Source organism: Eucyclogobius newberryi, unplaced genomic scaffold, assembly GCF_026437365.1.
Source record: "Eucyclogobius newberryi isolate DKJ021-1_F unplaced genomic scaffold, fEucNew1.0.hap1 SCAF_8, whole genome shotgun sequence".
In the NCBI taxonomy this organism is placed as follows: Eukaryota; Metazoa; Chordata; class Actinopteri; order Gobiiformes; family Gobiidae; genus Eucyclogobius; species Eucyclogobius newberryi.
The window spans coordinates 36,251,988-36,269,334 of NW_027316500.1; the positions used below are offsets into that span (position 1 = coordinate 36,251,988).

Genomic DNA, 17,347 nt, shown 5'->3' on the forward strand with positions numbered 1-17,347 from the left:
GGTCATCATCATGAGGGTCATGAGGGTCATCATGAGGGTCGTCATGAGGGTCATCATGAGGGTCATCATCATGAGGGTCATGAGGGTCATCATGAGGGTCATCATCATGAGGGTCATGAGGGTCATCATGAGGGTCGTCATGAGGGTCATCATGAGGGTCATTAGGGTCATCATCATGAGGGTCATCATCATGAGGGTAATCATGAGGGTCATGGTCATCATGAGGGTCATTAGGGTCATCATCATGAGGGTAATCATGAGGGTCATGGTCATCATGAGGGTCATCATCATGAGGGTCATCATGAGGGTCATCATGAGGGTCATCATGAGGGTCATCATCATGAGGGTCATCATGAGGGTCATCATGAGGGTCATGAGGGTCGTCATGAGGGTCGTCATGAGGGTCGTCATGAGGGTCATCATGAGGGTCATCATGAGGGTCATGAGGGTCGTCATGAGGGTCATGAGGGTCGTCATGAGGGTCGTCATGAGGGTCATCATCACGAGGGTCGTCATGAGGGTCATCATCATGAGGGTCATCATGAGGGCCATCATGAGGGTCATGAGGGTCATCATGAGGGTCATGAGGGTCGTCATGAGGGTCATCATGAGGGTCATGAGGGTCATCATGAGGGTCGTCATGAGGGTCATGAGGGTCATCATCATGAGGGTCATGAGGGTCATCATCATGAGGGTCATGAGGGTCATCATCATGAGGGTCGTCATGAGGGTCATCATGAGGGTCATCATGAGGGTCATCATGAGGGTCATCATGAGGGTCATCATGAGGGTCGTCATGAGGGTCATCATGAGGGTCATGATGAGGGTCATCATGAGGGTCGTCATGAGGGTCATCATGAGGGTCATCATGAGGGTCGTCATGAGGGTCATCATGAGGGTCATGATGAGGGTCATGAGGGTCATCATCATGAGGGTCGTCATGAGGGTCATCATGAGGGTCGTCATGAGGGTCATCATGAGGGTCATGATGAGGGTCATGAGGGTCATCATCATGAGGGTCGTCATGAGGGTCGTCATGAGGGTCATCATGAGGGTCATCATGAGGGCCGTGCAGACATGAGCATGATTCAAATGCTTCATTAAGGGCTCGTTAAAGCCACACCCTGAGACCTTTGACCCCACTTTGGTCCTGTCAATGCCTCAGTTTGAACTCTGGGACAGAAGTTTGGTTTAGGGCGGAGCCTTAAAGGCGGTATGGACGATTTTTCGGCGATTTGAGAACTCAGGCGGAAGTGCTCATGCCACTCCCCCGTGCTCATGCCACTCCCCCGTGCTCATGCCACTCCCCCGTGCTCATGCCACTCCCCCGTGCTCATGCCACTCCCCCGTGCTCATGCCACTCCCCCGTGCTCATGCCACTCCCCCGTGCTCATGCCACTCCCCCGTGCTCATGCCACTCCCCCGTGTGGACTGATACAACACACACGTGTGTTTGTTTATTAGCGCGACAGATCTCATCGCATCTCTCGTCTCCCGTAGATTTCTGTCCACTTCTGCGTCAGCTCCAACTGTCGTTCTCCGTCTTCATTTTGCCCCGTACACTGAGGGAACTATATTATGATAGATCCATGCGCTTAGACACGCGGAAACGTGGGGAGGAGCCTGACGCGGCTGCAGGTGAGCGACAGGTGCGTTTTATGATTGACACGTGGCAGGACAAATGATTTATCCACGACACCAGGAAATATGATCAAACATTTGCTGAAAGAAATCGTCCATTCCACCTTTAAGTTCATTTTTCTGACATCACCAATTATTAAGCAAAGTTTCATTCATCTAAAGCTGAAAATGGTTCTACTCCAGCAGAGTGCCTTGCTCATGGGCTCTGGTCAGACTGTCTTTGCGCGTTAGATGGTGGACTCCCATTCGCTTGGGGCTCTTCGGGGGACGCTGTAGGGCGGGGCCTGGCTGCTGCGGGGCGGGGCCTGGCTGCTGCGGGGCGGGGCCTGGCTGCTGCGGGGCGGGGCCTGGCTGCTGCGGGGCGGGGCCTGGCTGCTGCGGGGCGGGGCCTGGCTGCTGCGGGGCGGGGCCTGGCTGCTGCGGGGCGGGCTGCTGCTGCAAGCTTATTGGCTGCGCCGGCTCCGGGAGGCGGGGACAGATGATGGGCAGGTCGACAGGAAGGACGTCCCTCTCCTCGTTGTTGTCATGGAGACAATTCCGGTCGTCCAAAAGGGGAGCAGAACTAAACCAGGACCAAGAAACACCGGGTCAGGGACAAGACCACATCAAGAGACACAAACATAAAAGTGAATATTCATGTTCATAATTCAGATCAAAATGACACAAATATCACTTTATCTGTCACTTTGACACTTGGAGCTGTTCTTACAGTCACAAGATGGCCGCCTGCTCAGACCCTGTGGTGCGGATCCTGCTCAGACTCACCTGGGCTCTTGGTGCAGCTGTAGCAGGTCTTGGCTGGGTCTCGCTCTGGTTTCGGGCTCCGTGTCCGTGTCCAGACTGGAGCCTCTGCTCGGGGTCCAGCTCTGATTGGACGAGACTTCTTCTCCGTCAGAGTAAGCCCCACCCCGGTGCTGCAGCTCGCGTGCCGATTGGCCACTGAAGGCTGTGCGCTGCAGAGCGTCAGACGGAGCCATTTTGTCCACAAAGAGTCTGTGCCACGAGTTCAGCAGGTCCTCCTCCGAGGAGCCGGAGCTCGGGGCCCCACTCAGGGCCTGCACAAAGAAATATTAGAACATTTCAAATACGATCAGGTCCTCCTCTGGTCCCTCAGCGCCTGTAGGAGGCGCTGTTACACCTGATTACACCTGTAGGAGGGGCCGTTACACCTGATTACACCTGTAGGAGGGGCCGTTACACCTGATTACACCTGTAGGAGGGGCCGTTACACCTGATTACACCTGTAGGAGGGGCCGTTACACCTGATTACACCTGTAGGAGGGGCCGTTACACCTGATTACACCTGTTAGAGGGGCCGTTACACCTGATTACACCTGTAGGAGGGGCCGTTACACCTGATTACACCTGTAGGAGGGGCCGTTACACCTGATTACACCTGTAGGAGGGGCCGTTACACCTGATTACACCTGTAGGAGGGGCCGTTACACCTGATTACACCTGTAGGAGGGGCCGTTACACCTGATTACACCTGTAGGAGGGGCCGTTACACCTGATTACACCTGTAGGAGGGGCCGTTACACCTGATTACACCTGTTAGAGGGGCCGTTACACCTGATTACACCTGTAGGAGGGGCCGTTACACCTGATTACACCTGTTAGAGGGGCCGTTACACCTGATTACACCTGTAGGAGGGGCCGTTACACCTGATTACACCTGTAGGAGGGGCCGTTACACCTGATTACACCTGTAGGAGGGGCCGTTACACCTGATTACACCTGTAGGAGGGGCCGTTACACCTGATTACACCTGTTAGAGGGGCCGTTACACCTGATTACACCTGTAGGAGGGGCCGTTACACCTGATTACACCTGTAGGAGGGGCCGTTACACCTGATTACACCTGTAGGAGGGGCCGTTACACCTGATTACACCTGTAGGAGGGGCCGTTACACCTGATTACACCTGTAGGAGGGGCCGTTACACCTGATTACACCTGTTAGAGGGGCCGTTACACCTGATTACACCTGTAGGAGGGGCCGTTACACCTGATTACACCTGTAGGAGGGGCCGTTACCTGAGGTGGGCTGCTGAAGGGGCTGGACTGGCTGGACAGCGGATCGCTTAGTGCCTCTCTCTGATTGGCTGAGGCGGTGCAGGGGGTGGGGCTCTCCACCAGACTGAGAGAGATGGCCTGGCGCGTGGCGTATGTGCAGTTGGGCAGCGGGCTGTTCTTGGGGACTTTGACGTCGGACGAGAACTCGATGACCTTTCGACCCGGGTACAGTGTGTGAGGGGGCGGGGCCTGCAGCGGAGGGGGCGGGGCCGGGTACGGGTTTAGTTTGGACAGTGAGACGTCTTCTAGCGACGCAGCAAGACGAGATGAGCGCGCCGAGCCGTTCTGACACGAGCTGAGGAGAGACATTAGTCAAGAGTTAGCTTAAGTTCACCCGTTCTAAACATGGATCATTATTTAGACGTTTGAACAGAATTATTCAAACATAAAGCACAAATGTAACTCTGCTCAGAGAATCATTGCAAATACTCCATGTTCATATTTCACACACACAGTCTGGCTTTTATCACCCGTTTTGACATTGTATCTGGAGTTTTGCTGCTTGAGTGAAGGCGTGGCTTTAGAGCTGCCACTCAAACTTGGGACGTCCCGAGCAGGTTTTTTTGGCCTGATCCGATTCAGAGTCATGTGATTTTGAGGATCTGCCGATACCGAGTCCCGACACGTGTAAACACGTGTAAACAAGTGTAAACAAGTGTAAACAAGTGTAAACAAGTGTAAACAAGTGTAAACAAGTGTAAACAAGTGTGAAATGTGCTGATCCATTTATGCTTAACCTTTAACCCCCTACACCCATGAATGTCCCTCTCCTCTCTGTGACCCTGCTCTCACATCTTCTGCTGAATGTCCCTCTCTTCTCTGTGACCCTGCTCTCACATCTTCTGCTGAATGTCCCTCTCCTCTCTGTGACCCTGCTCTCACATCTTCTGCTGAATGTCCCTCTCCTCTCTGTGACCCTGCTCTCACATCTTCTGCTGAATGTCCCTCTCCTCTCTGTGACCCTGCTCTCACATCTTCTGCTGAATGTCCCTCTCCTCTCTGTGACCCTGCTCTCACATCTTCTGCTGAATGTCCCTCTCCTCTCCTGCTCTCACATAGTAATAATAAAGACACTTGACTCACGAGGGAGAGCCGGCTGTCGGGTGATTGGCTCCATTGGGCTGTGCGTCCGATGATGTCATGTCCACGTGCACAAAGACGTCTTCTGCGATTGGCCGGCTGCTGCGCGAGTGGGCGGAGTTTAGCAGCAGAGGCTCCGGTTTCTCCAGAACTCTGGCGATGACCGAAGTCGGGACCACGTCTGCCGGAGTCAGGCTCAGCGAGTCCGGGTCCTAAAGCAGAGAAACATGAGGCCCGGGTGAGGCCCGGGTGAGGCCCGGGTGAGGCCAGATCGTCCAGTCCAGGTCCAGTCCAGGTCCAGTCCTGGTCCAGGTCCAGTCCTGGTCCAGTCCTGGTCCAGTTCCAGTCCTGGTCCAGTCCAGGTCCAGTCCAGGTCCAGTCCTGGTCCAGGTCCAGTCCAGGTCCAGTCCAGGTCCAGTCCTGGTCCAGGTCCAGTCCTGGTCCAGTCCAGGTCCAGTCCAGGTCCAGTCCTGGTCCAGGTCCAGGTCCTGGTCCAGTCCTGGTCCAGTTCCAGTCCTGGTCCAGTCCAGGTCCAGTCCAGGTCCAGTCCTGGTCCAGGTCCAGTCCAGGTCCAGTCCAGGTCCAGTCCTGGTCCAGGTCCAGTCCTGGTCCAGTCCAGGTCCAGTCCAGGTCCAGTCCTGGTCCAGGTCCAGGTCCAGTCCTGGTCCAGGTCCAGTCCAGGTCCAGTCCTGGTCCAGGTCCAGTCCAGGTCCAGTCCTGGTCCAGTCCAGGTCCAGTCCAGGTCCAGTCCTGGTCCAGGTCCAGTCCAGGTCCAGTCCTGGTCCAGTCCAGGTCCAGTCCAGGTCCAGTCCTGGTCCAGGTCCAGTCCAGGTCCAGTCCAGGTCCAGTCCAGGTCCAGGTCCAGTCCAGGTCCAGTCCAGGTCCAGTCCTGGTCCAGTCCAGGTCCAGTCCTGGTCCAGGTCCAGTCCTGGTCCAGTCCTGGTCCAGGTCCAGTCCAGGTCCAGTCCAGGTCCAGGTCCAGTCCTGGTCCAGTCCAGGTCCAGTCCTGGTCCAGTCCAGGTCCAGTCCAGGTCCAGTCCTGGTCCAGTCCAGGTCCAGTCCTGGTCCAGTCCAGGTCCAGTCCAGGTCCAGTCCTGGTCCAGTCCAGGTCCAGTCCAGGTCCAGTCCAGGTCCAGTCCAGGTCCAGTCCAGGTCCAGTCCTGGTCCAGTCCAGGTCCAGTCCAGGTCCAGTCCTGGTCCAGTCCAGGTCCAGTCCAGGTCCAGTCCAGGTCCAGTCCTGGTCCAGTCCAGGTCCAGTCCAGGTCCAGTCCTGGTCCAGTCCAGGTCCAGTCCAGGTCCAGTCCTGGTCCAGGTCCAGTCCAGGTCCAGTCCTGGTCCAGGTCCAGTCCTGGTCCAGTCCTGGTCCAGGTCCAGTCCAGGTCCAGTCCAGGTCCAGGTCCAGTCCTGGTCCAGTCCAGGTCCAGTCCTGGTCCAGTCCAGGTCCAGTCCAGGTCCAGTCCAGGTCCAGTCCAGGTCCAGTCCTGGTCCAGTCCAGGTCCAGTCCTGGTCCAGTCCAGGTCCAGTCCAGGTCCAGTCCAGGTCCAGTCCTGGTCCAGTCCAGGTCCAGTCCAGGTCCAGTCCTGGTCCAGTCCAGGTCCAGTCCAGGTCCAGTCCAGGTCCAGTCCAGGTCCAGTCCAGGTCCAGTCCTGGTCCAGTCCAGGTCCAGTCCAGGTCCAGTCCTGGTCCAGGTCCTGGTCCAGACCTTGTGCTCGGGGCTGTGCTGGGGCTTCATGTTCTTCATGTGCAGGTGGAGCATGTCCTGTAGTTCTGTCGGAAGCTGAAACACAAAGATCATTGTCACCTCCTGGTTCTGAATCCACATGGTCCTTCACCTCCTTCACTAACTCAGACCTAAACCAACTCCTCCTCCTGACTCCTCTTCCTCTGCTTCTCCTCCTCCTCTGCTTCTCCTCCTCCTCTGCTTCTCCTCCTCCTCTGCTTGTCCTCCTCCTCTTCTGACTCCTCTGCTCCTCCTCATGGGTGTGTTTAGTCTTTATGTACAGATACATTAAGTTCATAAAAAAAACAAAGATGTTCCAGAGCAGAATGTGGCTCAAAGAGGTGTGTCAGGTCAATAGGTCAACAGGTCAATAGGTCATGTAAGAGGTGCAGAGGTGTGTCAGGTCAATAGGTCAACAGGTCAATAGGTCATGTAAGAGGTGCAGAGGTGTGTCAGGTCAATAGGTCAATAGGTCATGTAAGAGGTGCAGAGGTGTGTCAGGTCAACAGGTCAATAGGTCATGTAAGAGGTGCAGAGGTGTGTCAGGTCAACAGGTCAATAGGTCATGTAAGAGGTGCAGAGGTGTGTCAGGTCAACAGGTCAATAGGTCATGTAAGAGGTGCAGAGGTGTGTCAGGTCAATAGGTCAACAGGTCAATAGGTCATGTAAGAGGTGCAGAGGTGTGTCAGGTCAACAGGTCAATAGGTCATGTAAGAGGTGCAGAGGTGTGTCAGGTCAATAGGTCAACAGGTCAATAGGTCATGTAAGAGGTGCAGAGGTGTGTCAGGTCAATAGGTCAATAGGTCATGTAAGAGGTGCAGAGGTGTGTCAGGTCAATAGGTCAACAGGTCAATAGGTCATGTAAGAGGTGCAGAGGTGTGTCAGGTCAATAGGTCAACAGGTCAATAGGTCATGTAAGAGGTGCAGAGGTGTGTCAGGTCAATAGGTCAACAGGTCAATAGGTCATGTAAGAGGTGCAGAGGTGTGTCAGGTCAACAGGTCAATAGGTCATGTAAGAGGTGCAGAGGTGTGTCAGGTCAATAGGTCAACAGGTCAATAGGTCATGTAAGAGGTGCAGAGGTGTGTCAGGTCAATAGGTCAACAGGTCAATAGGTCATGTAAGAGGTGCAGAGGTGTGTCAGGTCAATAGGTCAACAGGTCAATAGGTCATGTAAGAGGTGCAGAGGTGTGTCAGGTCAATAGGTCAACAGGTCAATAGGTCATGTAAGAGGTGCAGAGTTGTGTCTTTACGTCTGCAAACTTGTGGTTCCTGAAGTGGCTCTTGTTGCACTTGAGCAGCTGCACAGCCAGATTACAGTCCTGACGGTAACGCTCCTGAAACAGAGAGAACAATGACCCTGAGCACTTCAGACTTAGAGCTCGTGTGACTCTTTTGTTTGTGATTTTAGTAGTTTAGACAATCAGTTGGATTGATCATTTTTAATTTAGTTAATTTTATTGTATTTCTGTTTGTGTCATTTCTTTGTGATTTGAATGCATTTTTCCTGCTGTGAAGCTTTGAATTGCCTTGTGTATGAAATGTGCTCTACAAATAAACCTGGAGGTCATTGTGCTGGAGGTCACTGTGCTGGAGGTCACTGTGCTGGAGGTCATTGTGCTGGAGGTCATTGTGCTGGAGGTCATTGTGCTGGAGGTCATTGAGCTGGAGGTCATTGTGCTGGAGGTCACTGTGCTGGAGGTCACTGTGCTGGAGGTCACTGTGCTGGAGGTCATTGTGCTGGAGGTCATTGTGCTGGAGGTCATTGTGCTGGAGGTCACTGTGCTGGAGGTCATTGAGCTGGAGGTCATTGTGCTGGAGGTCACTGTGCTGGAGGTCATTGAGCTGGAGATCACTGTGCTGGAGGTCACTGTGCTGGAGGTCACTGTGCTGGAGGTCATTGTGCTGGAGGTCATTGTGCTGGAGATCACTGTGCTGGAGGTCACTGTGCTGGAGGTCACTGTGCTGGAGGTCACTGTGCTGGAGGTCATTGTGCTGGAGGTCATTGTGCTGGAGGTCATTGTGCTGGAGGTCACTGTGCTGGAGATCACTGTGCTGGAGGTCACTGTGCTGGAGGTCACTGTGCTGGAGGTCATTGTGCTGGAGGTCATTGTGCTGGAGGTCACTGTGCTGGAGGTCATTGAGCTGGAGGTCATTGTGCTGGAGGTCACTGTGCTGGAGGTCATTGAGCTGGAGGTCATTGTGCTGGAGATCACTGTGCTGGAGGTCATTGTGCTGGAGGTCATTGTGCTGGAGGTCACTGTGCTGGAGGTCATTGAGCTGGAGGTCATTGTGCTGGAGGTCATTGTGCTGGAGGTCACTGTGCTGGAGGTCATTGAGCTGGAGGTCATTGTGCTGGAGGTCATTGTGCTGTGCTGGAGGTCACTGTGTTGGAGGTCATTGTGCTGGAGGTCATTGTGCTGGGGGTCATTGTGCTGGAGGTCAGTGTGCTGGAGGTCATTGTGCTGGGGGTCATTGTGCTGGGGGTCATTGTGCTGGGGGTCATTGTGCTGAGGTCATTGTGCTGGAGGTCATTGTGCTGGAGGTCATTGTGCTGGAGGTCATTGTGCTGGAGGTCATTGTGCTGGGGTCATTGTGCTGGAGGTCATTGTGCTGGAGGTTATTGTGCTGGAGGTCATTGTGCTGGGGGTCATTGTGCTGGAGGTCATTGTGCTGGAGGTCATTGTGCTGGAGGTCATTGTGCTGGAGGTCATTGTGCTGGGCTGGAGGTCATTGAGCTGTGCTGGAGGTCATTGTGCTGTGCTGGAGGTCATTGTGCTGGAGGTCATTGTGCTGGAGGACATTGAGCTGGAGGTCATTGAGCTCGAGGTCATTGTGCTGGAGGTCATTGTGCTGGAGGTCTGTGCTGGAGGTCTGTGCTGGAGGTCATTGTGCTGGAGGTCATTGTGCTGGAGGTCATTGTGCTGGAGGTCACTGTGCTGGAGGTCACTGTGCTGGAGGTCACTGTGCTGGAAGTCACTGTGCTGGAGGTCATTGAGCTGGAGGTCACTGTGCTGGAGGTCATTGTGCTGTGCTGGAGGTCACTGTGCTGGAGGTCACTGTGCTGGAAGTCACTGTGCTGGAGGTCATTGAGCTGGAGGTCATTGTGCTGGAGGTCATTGTGCTGTGCTGGAGGTCACTGTGTTGGAGGTCATTGTGCTGGGGGTCATTGTGCTGGAGGTCATTGTGCTGGAGGTCATTGTGCTGGAGGTCATTGTGCTGGGGGTCATTGTGCTGGGGGTCATTGTGCTGGGGGTCATTGTGCTGAGGTCATTGTGCTGGAGGTCATTGTGCTGGAGGTCATTGTGCTGAGGTCATTGTGCTGGAGGTCATTGTGCTGGAGGTCATTGTGCTGGGGGTCATTGTGCTGGGGGTCATTGTGCTGGGGGTCATTGTGCTGAGGTCATTGTGCTGGAGGTCATTGTGCTGGAGGTCATTGTGCTGGAGGTCATTGTGCTGGAGGTCATTGTGCTGGAGGTCACTGTGCTGGAGGTCACTGTGCTGGAGGTCATTGTGCTGGAGGTCATTGTGCTGGAGGTCATTGTGCTGAGGTCATTGTGCTGGAGGTCATTGTGCTGGAGGTCATTGTGCTGGGGGTCATTGTGCTGGGGGTCCTTGTGCTGGAGGTCATTGTGCTGGAGGTCATTGTGCTGGAGGTCATTGTGCTGGAGGTCATTGTGCTGGAGGTCATTGTGCTGGAGGTCATTGTGCTGGAGGTCATGGTGCTGGAGGTCATTGTGCTGGAGGTCATTGTGCTGGAGGTCATTGTGCTGGTCCTAATCATGTACGAGACGCTCGATCTGAGCAGATAGTCTCACTGAAGCCTCCAGTTCTACTGTAAGAAACCTCAGAGTCTGATTGGACCAGGAGCTCTCATTTAAAGCTCATATAAATCAAGTCTGTGAAACAGTCTCTTTCATCTGTGTAAAAAAGGTCAAATCAGAAGAATCCGGCCTAAAAGTGAAGCTGAAACGTCTCCTGCATTTGTAACGTCTCGATTCTCCTGTAACTCCTGCTCACAGCAGGTCCTAAAAGCTCCATAAAAAGCTTTAACTGGTTCAAAATGCAGCAGCAAGATTACAAGAGGAACTAAAAGAAGAGAGCACATTACGCCGGTGCTGGAGTCTCTTCACTGGCTCCTGTCGAGTTTAGAATCACATTTAAACTCCTCCTCCTGATTTACAAAGCCATAAATGACATGGCCCCTCCCACCTCAAAGATGCTATAGAACCATCCAATCAGAGCTCTTCACTCTCAACATGCTGGCCTTCTGGTGGTGCCAAGAGTCTCTAAAAGCACAGTAGGAGGTAGAGCCTTCTGGTGGTGCCAAGAGTCTCTAAAAGCACAGTAGGAGGTAGAGCCTTCTGGTGGTGCCAAGAGTCTCTAAAAGCACAGTAGGAGGTAGAGCCTTCTGGTGGTGCCAAGAGTCTCTAAAAGCACAGTAGGAGGTAGAGCCTTCTGGTGGTGCCAAGAGTCTCTAAAAGCACAGTAGGAGGTAGAACCTTCTGGTGGTGCCAAGAGTCTCTAAAAGCACAGTAGGAGGTAGAGCCTTCTGGTGTTGCCAAGAGTCTCTAAAAGTACTGTAGGAGGTAGAACCTTCTGGTGATGCCAAGAGTCTCTAAAAGCACAGTAGGAGGTAGAACCTTCTGGTGGTGCCAAGAGTCTCTAAAAGCACAGTAGGAGGTAGAACATTCTGGTGGTGCCAAGAGTCTCTAAAAGCACAGTAGGAGGTAGAGCCTTCTGGTGGTGCCAAGAGTCTCTAAAAGCACAGTAGGAGGTAGAGCCTTCTGGTGGTCCCAAGAGTCTCTAAAAGCACAGTAGGAGGTAGAGCCTTCTGGTGGTGCCAAGAGTCTCTAAAAGCACAGTAGAAGGTAGAGCCTTCTGGTGGTCTCAAGAGTCTCTAAAAGCACAGTAGGAGGTAGAACCTTCTGGTGGTCTCAAGAGTCTCTAAAAGCACAGTAGGAGGTAGAGCCTTCTGGTGGTGCCAATAGTCTCTAAAAGCACAGTAGGAGGTAGAACCTTCTGGTGGTGCCAAGAGTCTCTAAAAGCACAGTAGGAGGTAGAGCCTTCTGGTGTTGCCAAGAGTCTCTAAAAGTACTGTAGGAGGTAGAACCTTCTGGTGATGCCAAGAGTCTCTAAAAGCACAGTAGGAGGTAGAGCCTTCTGGTGGTGCCAAGAGTCTCTAAAAGCACAGTAGGAGGTAGAGCCTTCTGGTGGTCCCAAGAGTCTCTAAAAGCACAGTAGGAGGTAGAGCCTTCTGGTGGTGCCAAGAGTCTCTAAAAGCACAGTAGGAGGTAGAGCCTTCTGGTGGTCCCAAGAGTCTCTAAAAGCACAGTAGGAGGTAGAGCCTTCTGGTTGGTCCAAGAGTCTCTAAAAGCACAGTAGAAGGTAGAGCCTTCTGGTGGTCTCAAGAGTCTCTAAAAGCACAGTAGGAGGTAGAACCTTCTGGTGGTCTCAAGAGTCTCTAAAAGCACAGTAGGAGGTAGAGCCTTCTGGTGGTGCCAAGAATCTCTAAAAGCACAGTAGGAGGTAGAACCTTCTGGTGGTCTCAAGAGTCTCTAAAAGCACAGTAGGAGGTAGAGCCTTCTGGTGGTGCCAAGAGTCTCTAAAAGCACAGTAGGAGGTAGAGCCTTCTGGTGGTGCCAAGAGTCTCTAAAAGCACAGTAGGAGGTAGAGCCTTCTGGTGGTGCCAAGAGTCTCTAAAAGCACAGTAGGAGGTATAACCTTCTGGTGGTGCCAAGAGTCTCTAAAAGCACAGTAGGAGGTAGAGCCTTCTGGTGTTGCCAAGAGTCTCTAAAAGTACTGTAGGAGGTAGAACCTTCTGGTGATGCCAAGAGTCTCTAAAAGCACAGTAGGAGGTAGAACCTTCTGGTGGTGCCAAGAATCTCTAAAAGCACAGTAGGAGGTAGAGCCTTCTGGTGGTCCCAAGAGTCTCTAAAAGCACAGTAGGAGGAAGAGCCTTCTGGTGGTGCCAAGAGTCTCTAAAAGCACAGTAGGAGGTAGAGCCTTCTGGTGGTCCCAAGAGTCTCTAAAAGCACAGTAGGAGGTAGAGCCTTCTGGTGGTGCCAAGAGTCTCTAAAAGCAGAGTAGGAGGTAGAGCCTTCTGGTTGTCTCAAGAGTCTCTAAAAGCACAGTAGGAGGTAGAACCTTCAGGTGGTCTCAAGAGTCTCTAAAAGCACAGTAGGAGGTAGAGCCTTCTGGTGGTGCCAAGAATCTCTAAAAGCACAGTAGGAGGTAGAACCTTCTGGTGGTCTCAAGAGTCTCTAAAAGCACAGTAGGAGGTAGAGCCTTCTGGTGGTGCCAAGAGTCTCTAAAAGCACAGTAGGAGGTAGAGCCTTCTGGTGGTGCCAAGAGTCTCTAAAAGCACAGTAGGAGGTAGAGCCTTCTGGTGGTGCCAAGAGTCTCTAAAAGCACAGTAGGAGGTAGAGCCTTCTGGTGGTGCCAAGAGTCTCTAAAAGCACAGTAGGAGGTAGAACCTTCTGGTGGTGCCAAGAGTCTCTAAAAACACAGTAGGAGGTAGAGCCTTCTGGTGGTCCCAAGAGTCTCTACAAGCACAGTAGGAGGTAGAGCCTTCTGGTGGTGCCAAGAGTCTCTAAAAGCACAGTAGGAGGTAGAGCCTTCTGGTGGTGCCAAGAGTCTCTAAAAGCACAGTAGGAGGTAGAGCCTTCTGGTGGTGCCAAGAGTCTCTAAAAGCACAGTAGGAGGTAGAGCCTTCTGGTGGTGCCAAGAGTCTCTAAAAGCACAGTAGGAGGTATAACCTTCTGGTGGTGCCAAGAGTCTCTAAAAGCACAGTAGGAGGTAGAGCCTTCTGGTGTTGCCAAGAGTCTCTAAAAGTACTGTAGGAGGTAGAACCTTCTGGTGATGCCAAGAGTCTCTAAAAGCACAGTAGGAGGTAGAACCTTCTGGTGGTGCCAAGAGTCTCTAAAAGCACAGTAGGAGGTAGAGCCTTCTGGTGGTCCCAAGAGTCTCTAAAAGCACAGTAGGAGGTAGAGCCTTCTGGTGGTGCCAAGAGTCTCTAAAAGCACAGTAGGAGGTAGAGCCTTCTGGTGGTCCCAAGAGTCTCTAAAAGCACAGTAGGAGGTAGAGCCTTCTGGTGGTGCCAAGAGTCTCTAAAAGCACAGTAGGAGGTAGAGCCTTCTGGTGGTCTCAAGAGTCTCTAAAAGCACAGTAGGAGGTAGAACCTTCTGGTGGTCTCAAGAGTCTCTAAAAGCACAGTAGGAGGTAGAGCCTTCTGGTGGTGCCAAGAATCTCTAAAAGCACAGTAGGAGGTAGAACCTTCTGGTGGTCTCAAGAGTCTCTAAAAGCACAGTAGGAGGTAGAGCCTTCTGGTGGTGCCAAGAGTCTCTAAAAGCACAGTAGGAGGTAGAGCCTTCTGGTGGTCCCAAGAGTCTCTAAAAGCACAGTAGGAGGTAGAGCCTTCTGGTGGTGCCAAGAGTCTCTAAAAGCACAGTAGGAGGTAGAGCCTTCTGGTGGTCTCAAGAGTCTCTAAAAGCACAGTAGGAGGTAGAACCTTCTGGTGGTCTCAAGAGTCTCTAAAAGCACAGTAGGAGGTAGAGCCTTCTGGTGGTGCCAAGAATCTCTAAAAGCACAGTAGGAGGTAGAACCTTCTGGTGGTCTCAAGAGTCTCTAAAAGCACAGTAGGAGGTAGAGCCTTCTGGTGGTGCCAAGAGTCTCTAAAAGCACAGTAGGAGGTAGAGCCTTCTGGTGGTGCCAAGAGTCTCTAAAAGCACAGTAGGAGGTAGAGCCTTCTGGTGGTCTCAAGAGTCTCTAAAAGCACAGTAGGAGGTAGAACCTTCTGGTGGTGCCAAGAGTCTCTAAAAGCACAGTAGGAGGTAGAGCCTTCTGGTGTTGCCAAGAGTCTCTAAAAGCACAGTAGGAGGTAGAGCCTTCTGGTGGTGCCAAGAGTCTCTAAAAGAACAGTAGGAGGTAGAGCCTTCTGGTGGTGCCAAGAGTCTCTAAAAGCACAGTAGGAGGTAGAGCCTTCTGGTGGTGCCAAGTCTCAAAAAGCACAATAGGAGGTAGAGCCTTCTGGTGGTCCCAAGAGTCTCTAAAAGCACAGTAGGAGGTAGAGCCTTCTGGTGGTGCCAAGAGTCTCTAAAAGCACAGTAGGAGGTAGAGCCTTCTGGTGTTGCCAAGAGTCTCTAAAAGCACAGTAGGAGGTAGAGCCTTCTGGTGGTGCCAAGAGTCTCTAAAAGCACAGTAGGAGGTAGAGCCTTCTGGTGGTGCCAAGAGTCTCTAAAAGCACAGTAGGAGGTAGAGCCTTCTGGTGGTGCCAAGTCTCAAAAAGCACAATAGGAGGTAGAGCCTTCTGGTGGTCCCAAGAGTCTCTAAAAGCACAGTAGGAGGTAGAGCCTTCTGGTGGTGCCAAGAGTCTGTAAAAGCACAGTAGGAGGTAGAGCCTTCTGGTGTTGCCAAGAGTCTCTAAAAGCACAGTAGGAGGTAGAGCCTTCTGGTGGTGCCAAGAGTCTCTAAAAGCACAGTAGGAGGTAGAGCCTTCTGGTGGTGCCAAGAGTCTCTAAAAGCACAGTAGGAGGTAGAGCCTTCTGGTGGTGCCAAGTCTCAAAAAGCACAATAGGAGGTAGAGCCTTCTGGTGGTCCCAAGAGTCTCTAAAAGCACAGTAGGAGGTAGAGCCTTCTGGTGGTGCCAAGAGTCTCTAAAAGCACAGTAGGAGGTAGAGCCTTCTGGTGTTGCCAAGAGTCTCTAAAAGCACAGTAGGAGGTAGAGCCTTCTGGTGGTCCCAAGAGTCTCTAAAAGCACAGTAGGAGGTAGAGCCTTCTGGTGGTGCCAAGTCTCAAAAAGCACAATAGGAGGTAGAGCCTTCTGGTGGTCCCAAGAGTCTCTAAAAGCACAGTAGGAGGTAGAGCCTTCTGGTGGTGCCAAGTCTCAAAAAGCACAATAGGAGGTAGAGCCTTCTGGTGGTCCCAAGAGTCTCTAAAAGCACAGTAGGAGGTAGAACCTTCTGGTGGTCTCAAGAGTCTCTAAAAGCACAGTAGGAGGTAGAGCCTTCTGGTGGTGCCAAGAATCTCTAAAAGCACAGTAGGAGGTAGAACCTTCTGGTGGTCTCAAGAGTCTCTAAAAGCACAGTAGGAGGTAGAGCCTTCTGGTGGTGCCAAGAGTCTCTAAAAGCACAGTAGGAGGTAGAGCCTTCTGGTGGTGCCAAGAGTCTCTAAAAGCACAGTAGGAGGTAGAGCCTTCTGGTGGTGCCAAGAGTCTCTAAAAGCACAGTAGGAGGTATAACCTTCTGGTTGTGCCAAGAGTCTCTAAAAGCACAGTAGGAGGTAGAGCCTTCTGGTGTTGCCAAGAGTCTCTAAAAGTACTGTAGGAGGTAGAACCTTCTGGTGATGCCAAGAGTCTCTAAAAGCACAGTAGGAGGTAGAACCTTCTGGTGGTGCCAAGAATCTCTAAAAGCACAGTAGGAGGTAGAGCCTTCTGGTGGTCCCAAGAGTCTCTAAAAGCACAGTAGGAGGAAGAGCCTTCTGGTGGTGCCAAGAGTCTCTAAAAGCACAGTAGGAGGTAGAGCCTTCTGGTGGTCCCAAGAGTCTCTAAAAGCACAGTAGGAGGTAGAGCCTTCTGGTGGTGCCAAGAGTCTCTAAAAGCAGAGTAGGAGGTAGAGCCTTCTGGTGGTCTCAAGAGTCTCTAAAAGCACAGTAGGAGGTAGAACCTTCTGGTGGTCTCAAGAGTCTCTAAAAGCACAGTAGGAGGTAGAGCCTTCTGGTGGTGCCAAGAATCTCTAAAAGCACAGTAGGAGGTAGAACCTTCTGGTGGTCTCAAGAGTCTCTAAAAGCACAGTAGGAGGTAGAGCCTTCTGGTGGTGCCAAGAGTCTCTAAAAGCACAGTAGGAGGTAGAGCCTTCTGGTGGTGCCAAGAGTCTCTAAAAGCACAGTAGGAGGTAGAGCCTTCTGGTGGTGCCAAGAGTCTCTAAAAGCACAGTAGGAGGTAGAGCCTTCTGGTGGTGCCAAGAGTCTCTAAAAGCACAGTAGGAGGTAGAACCTTCTGGTGGTGCCAAGAGTCTCTAAAAACACAGTAGGAGGTAGAGCCTTCTGGTGGTCCCAAGAGTCTCTAAAAGCACAGTAGGAGGTAGAGCCTTCTGGTGGTGCCAAGAGTCTCTAAAAGCACAGTAGGAGGTAGAGCCTTCTGGTGGTGCCAAGAGTCTCTAAAAGCACAGTAGGAGGTAGAGCCTTCTGGTGGTGCCAAGAGTCTCTAAAAGCACAGTAGGAGGTAGAGCCTTCTGGTGGTGCCAAGAGTCTCTAAAAGCACAGTAGGAGGTATAACCTTCTGGTGGTGCCAAGAGTCTCTAAAAGCACAGTAGGAGGTAGAGCCTTCTGGTGTTGCCAAGAGTCTCTAAAAGTACTGTAGGAGGTAGAACCTTCTGGTGATGCCAAGAGTCTCTAAAAGCACAGTAGGAGGTAGAACCTTCTGGTGGTGCCAAGAGTCTCTAAAAGCACAGTAGGAGGTAGAGCCTTCTGGTGGTGCCAAGAGTCTCTAAAAGCACAGTAGGAGGTAGAGCCTTCTGGTGGTCTCAAGAGTCTCTAAAAGCACAGTAGGAGGTAGAACCTTCTGGTGGTCCCAAGAGTCTCTAAAAGCACAGTAGGAGGTAGAGCCTTCTGGTGGTGCCAAGAGTCTCTAAAAGCACAGTAGGAGGTAGAGCCTTCTGGTGGTCTCAAGAGTCTCTAAAAGCACAGTAGGAGGTAGAACCTTCTGGTGGTCTCAAGAGTCTCTAAAAGCACAGTAGGAGGTAGAGCCTTCTGGTGGTGCCAAGAATCTCTAAAAGCACAGTAGGAGGTAGAAACTTCTGGTGGTCTCAAGAGTCTCTAAAAGCACAGTAGGAGGTAG

General features: G+C 52.3%; 1 protein-coding gene across 1 annotated transcript in view; it reads right to left on the reverse strand.

Moving 5' to 3' along the window:
* Window positions 1-1,496: 1,496 nt before the first annotated feature.
* The window catches only part of tjap1 (tight junction associated protein 1 (peripheral)), a 39,774-nt gene continuing 23,923 nt past the window's right edge, over window positions 1,497-17,347 (reverse strand). The window contains exons 7-12 of the mRNA XM_072436871.1: window positions 7,767-7,850; window positions 6,498-6,572; window positions 4,799-5,007; window positions 3,677-4,010; window positions 2,407-2,696; window positions 1,497-2,203 (exon numbers count right to left, since the gene is read on the reverse strand). Coding sequence (XP_072292972.1) covers window positions 1,816-2,203; window positions 2,407-2,696; window positions 3,677-4,010; window positions 4,799-5,007; window positions 6,498-6,572; window positions 7,767-7,850 — 1,380 coding nt within the window. The 3' untranslated portion in view covers window positions 1,497-1,815. The remainder of the gene's footprint in view (window positions 2,204-2,406; window positions 2,697-3,676; window positions 4,011-4,798; window positions 5,008-6,497; window positions 6,573-7,766; window positions 7,851-17,347) is intronic.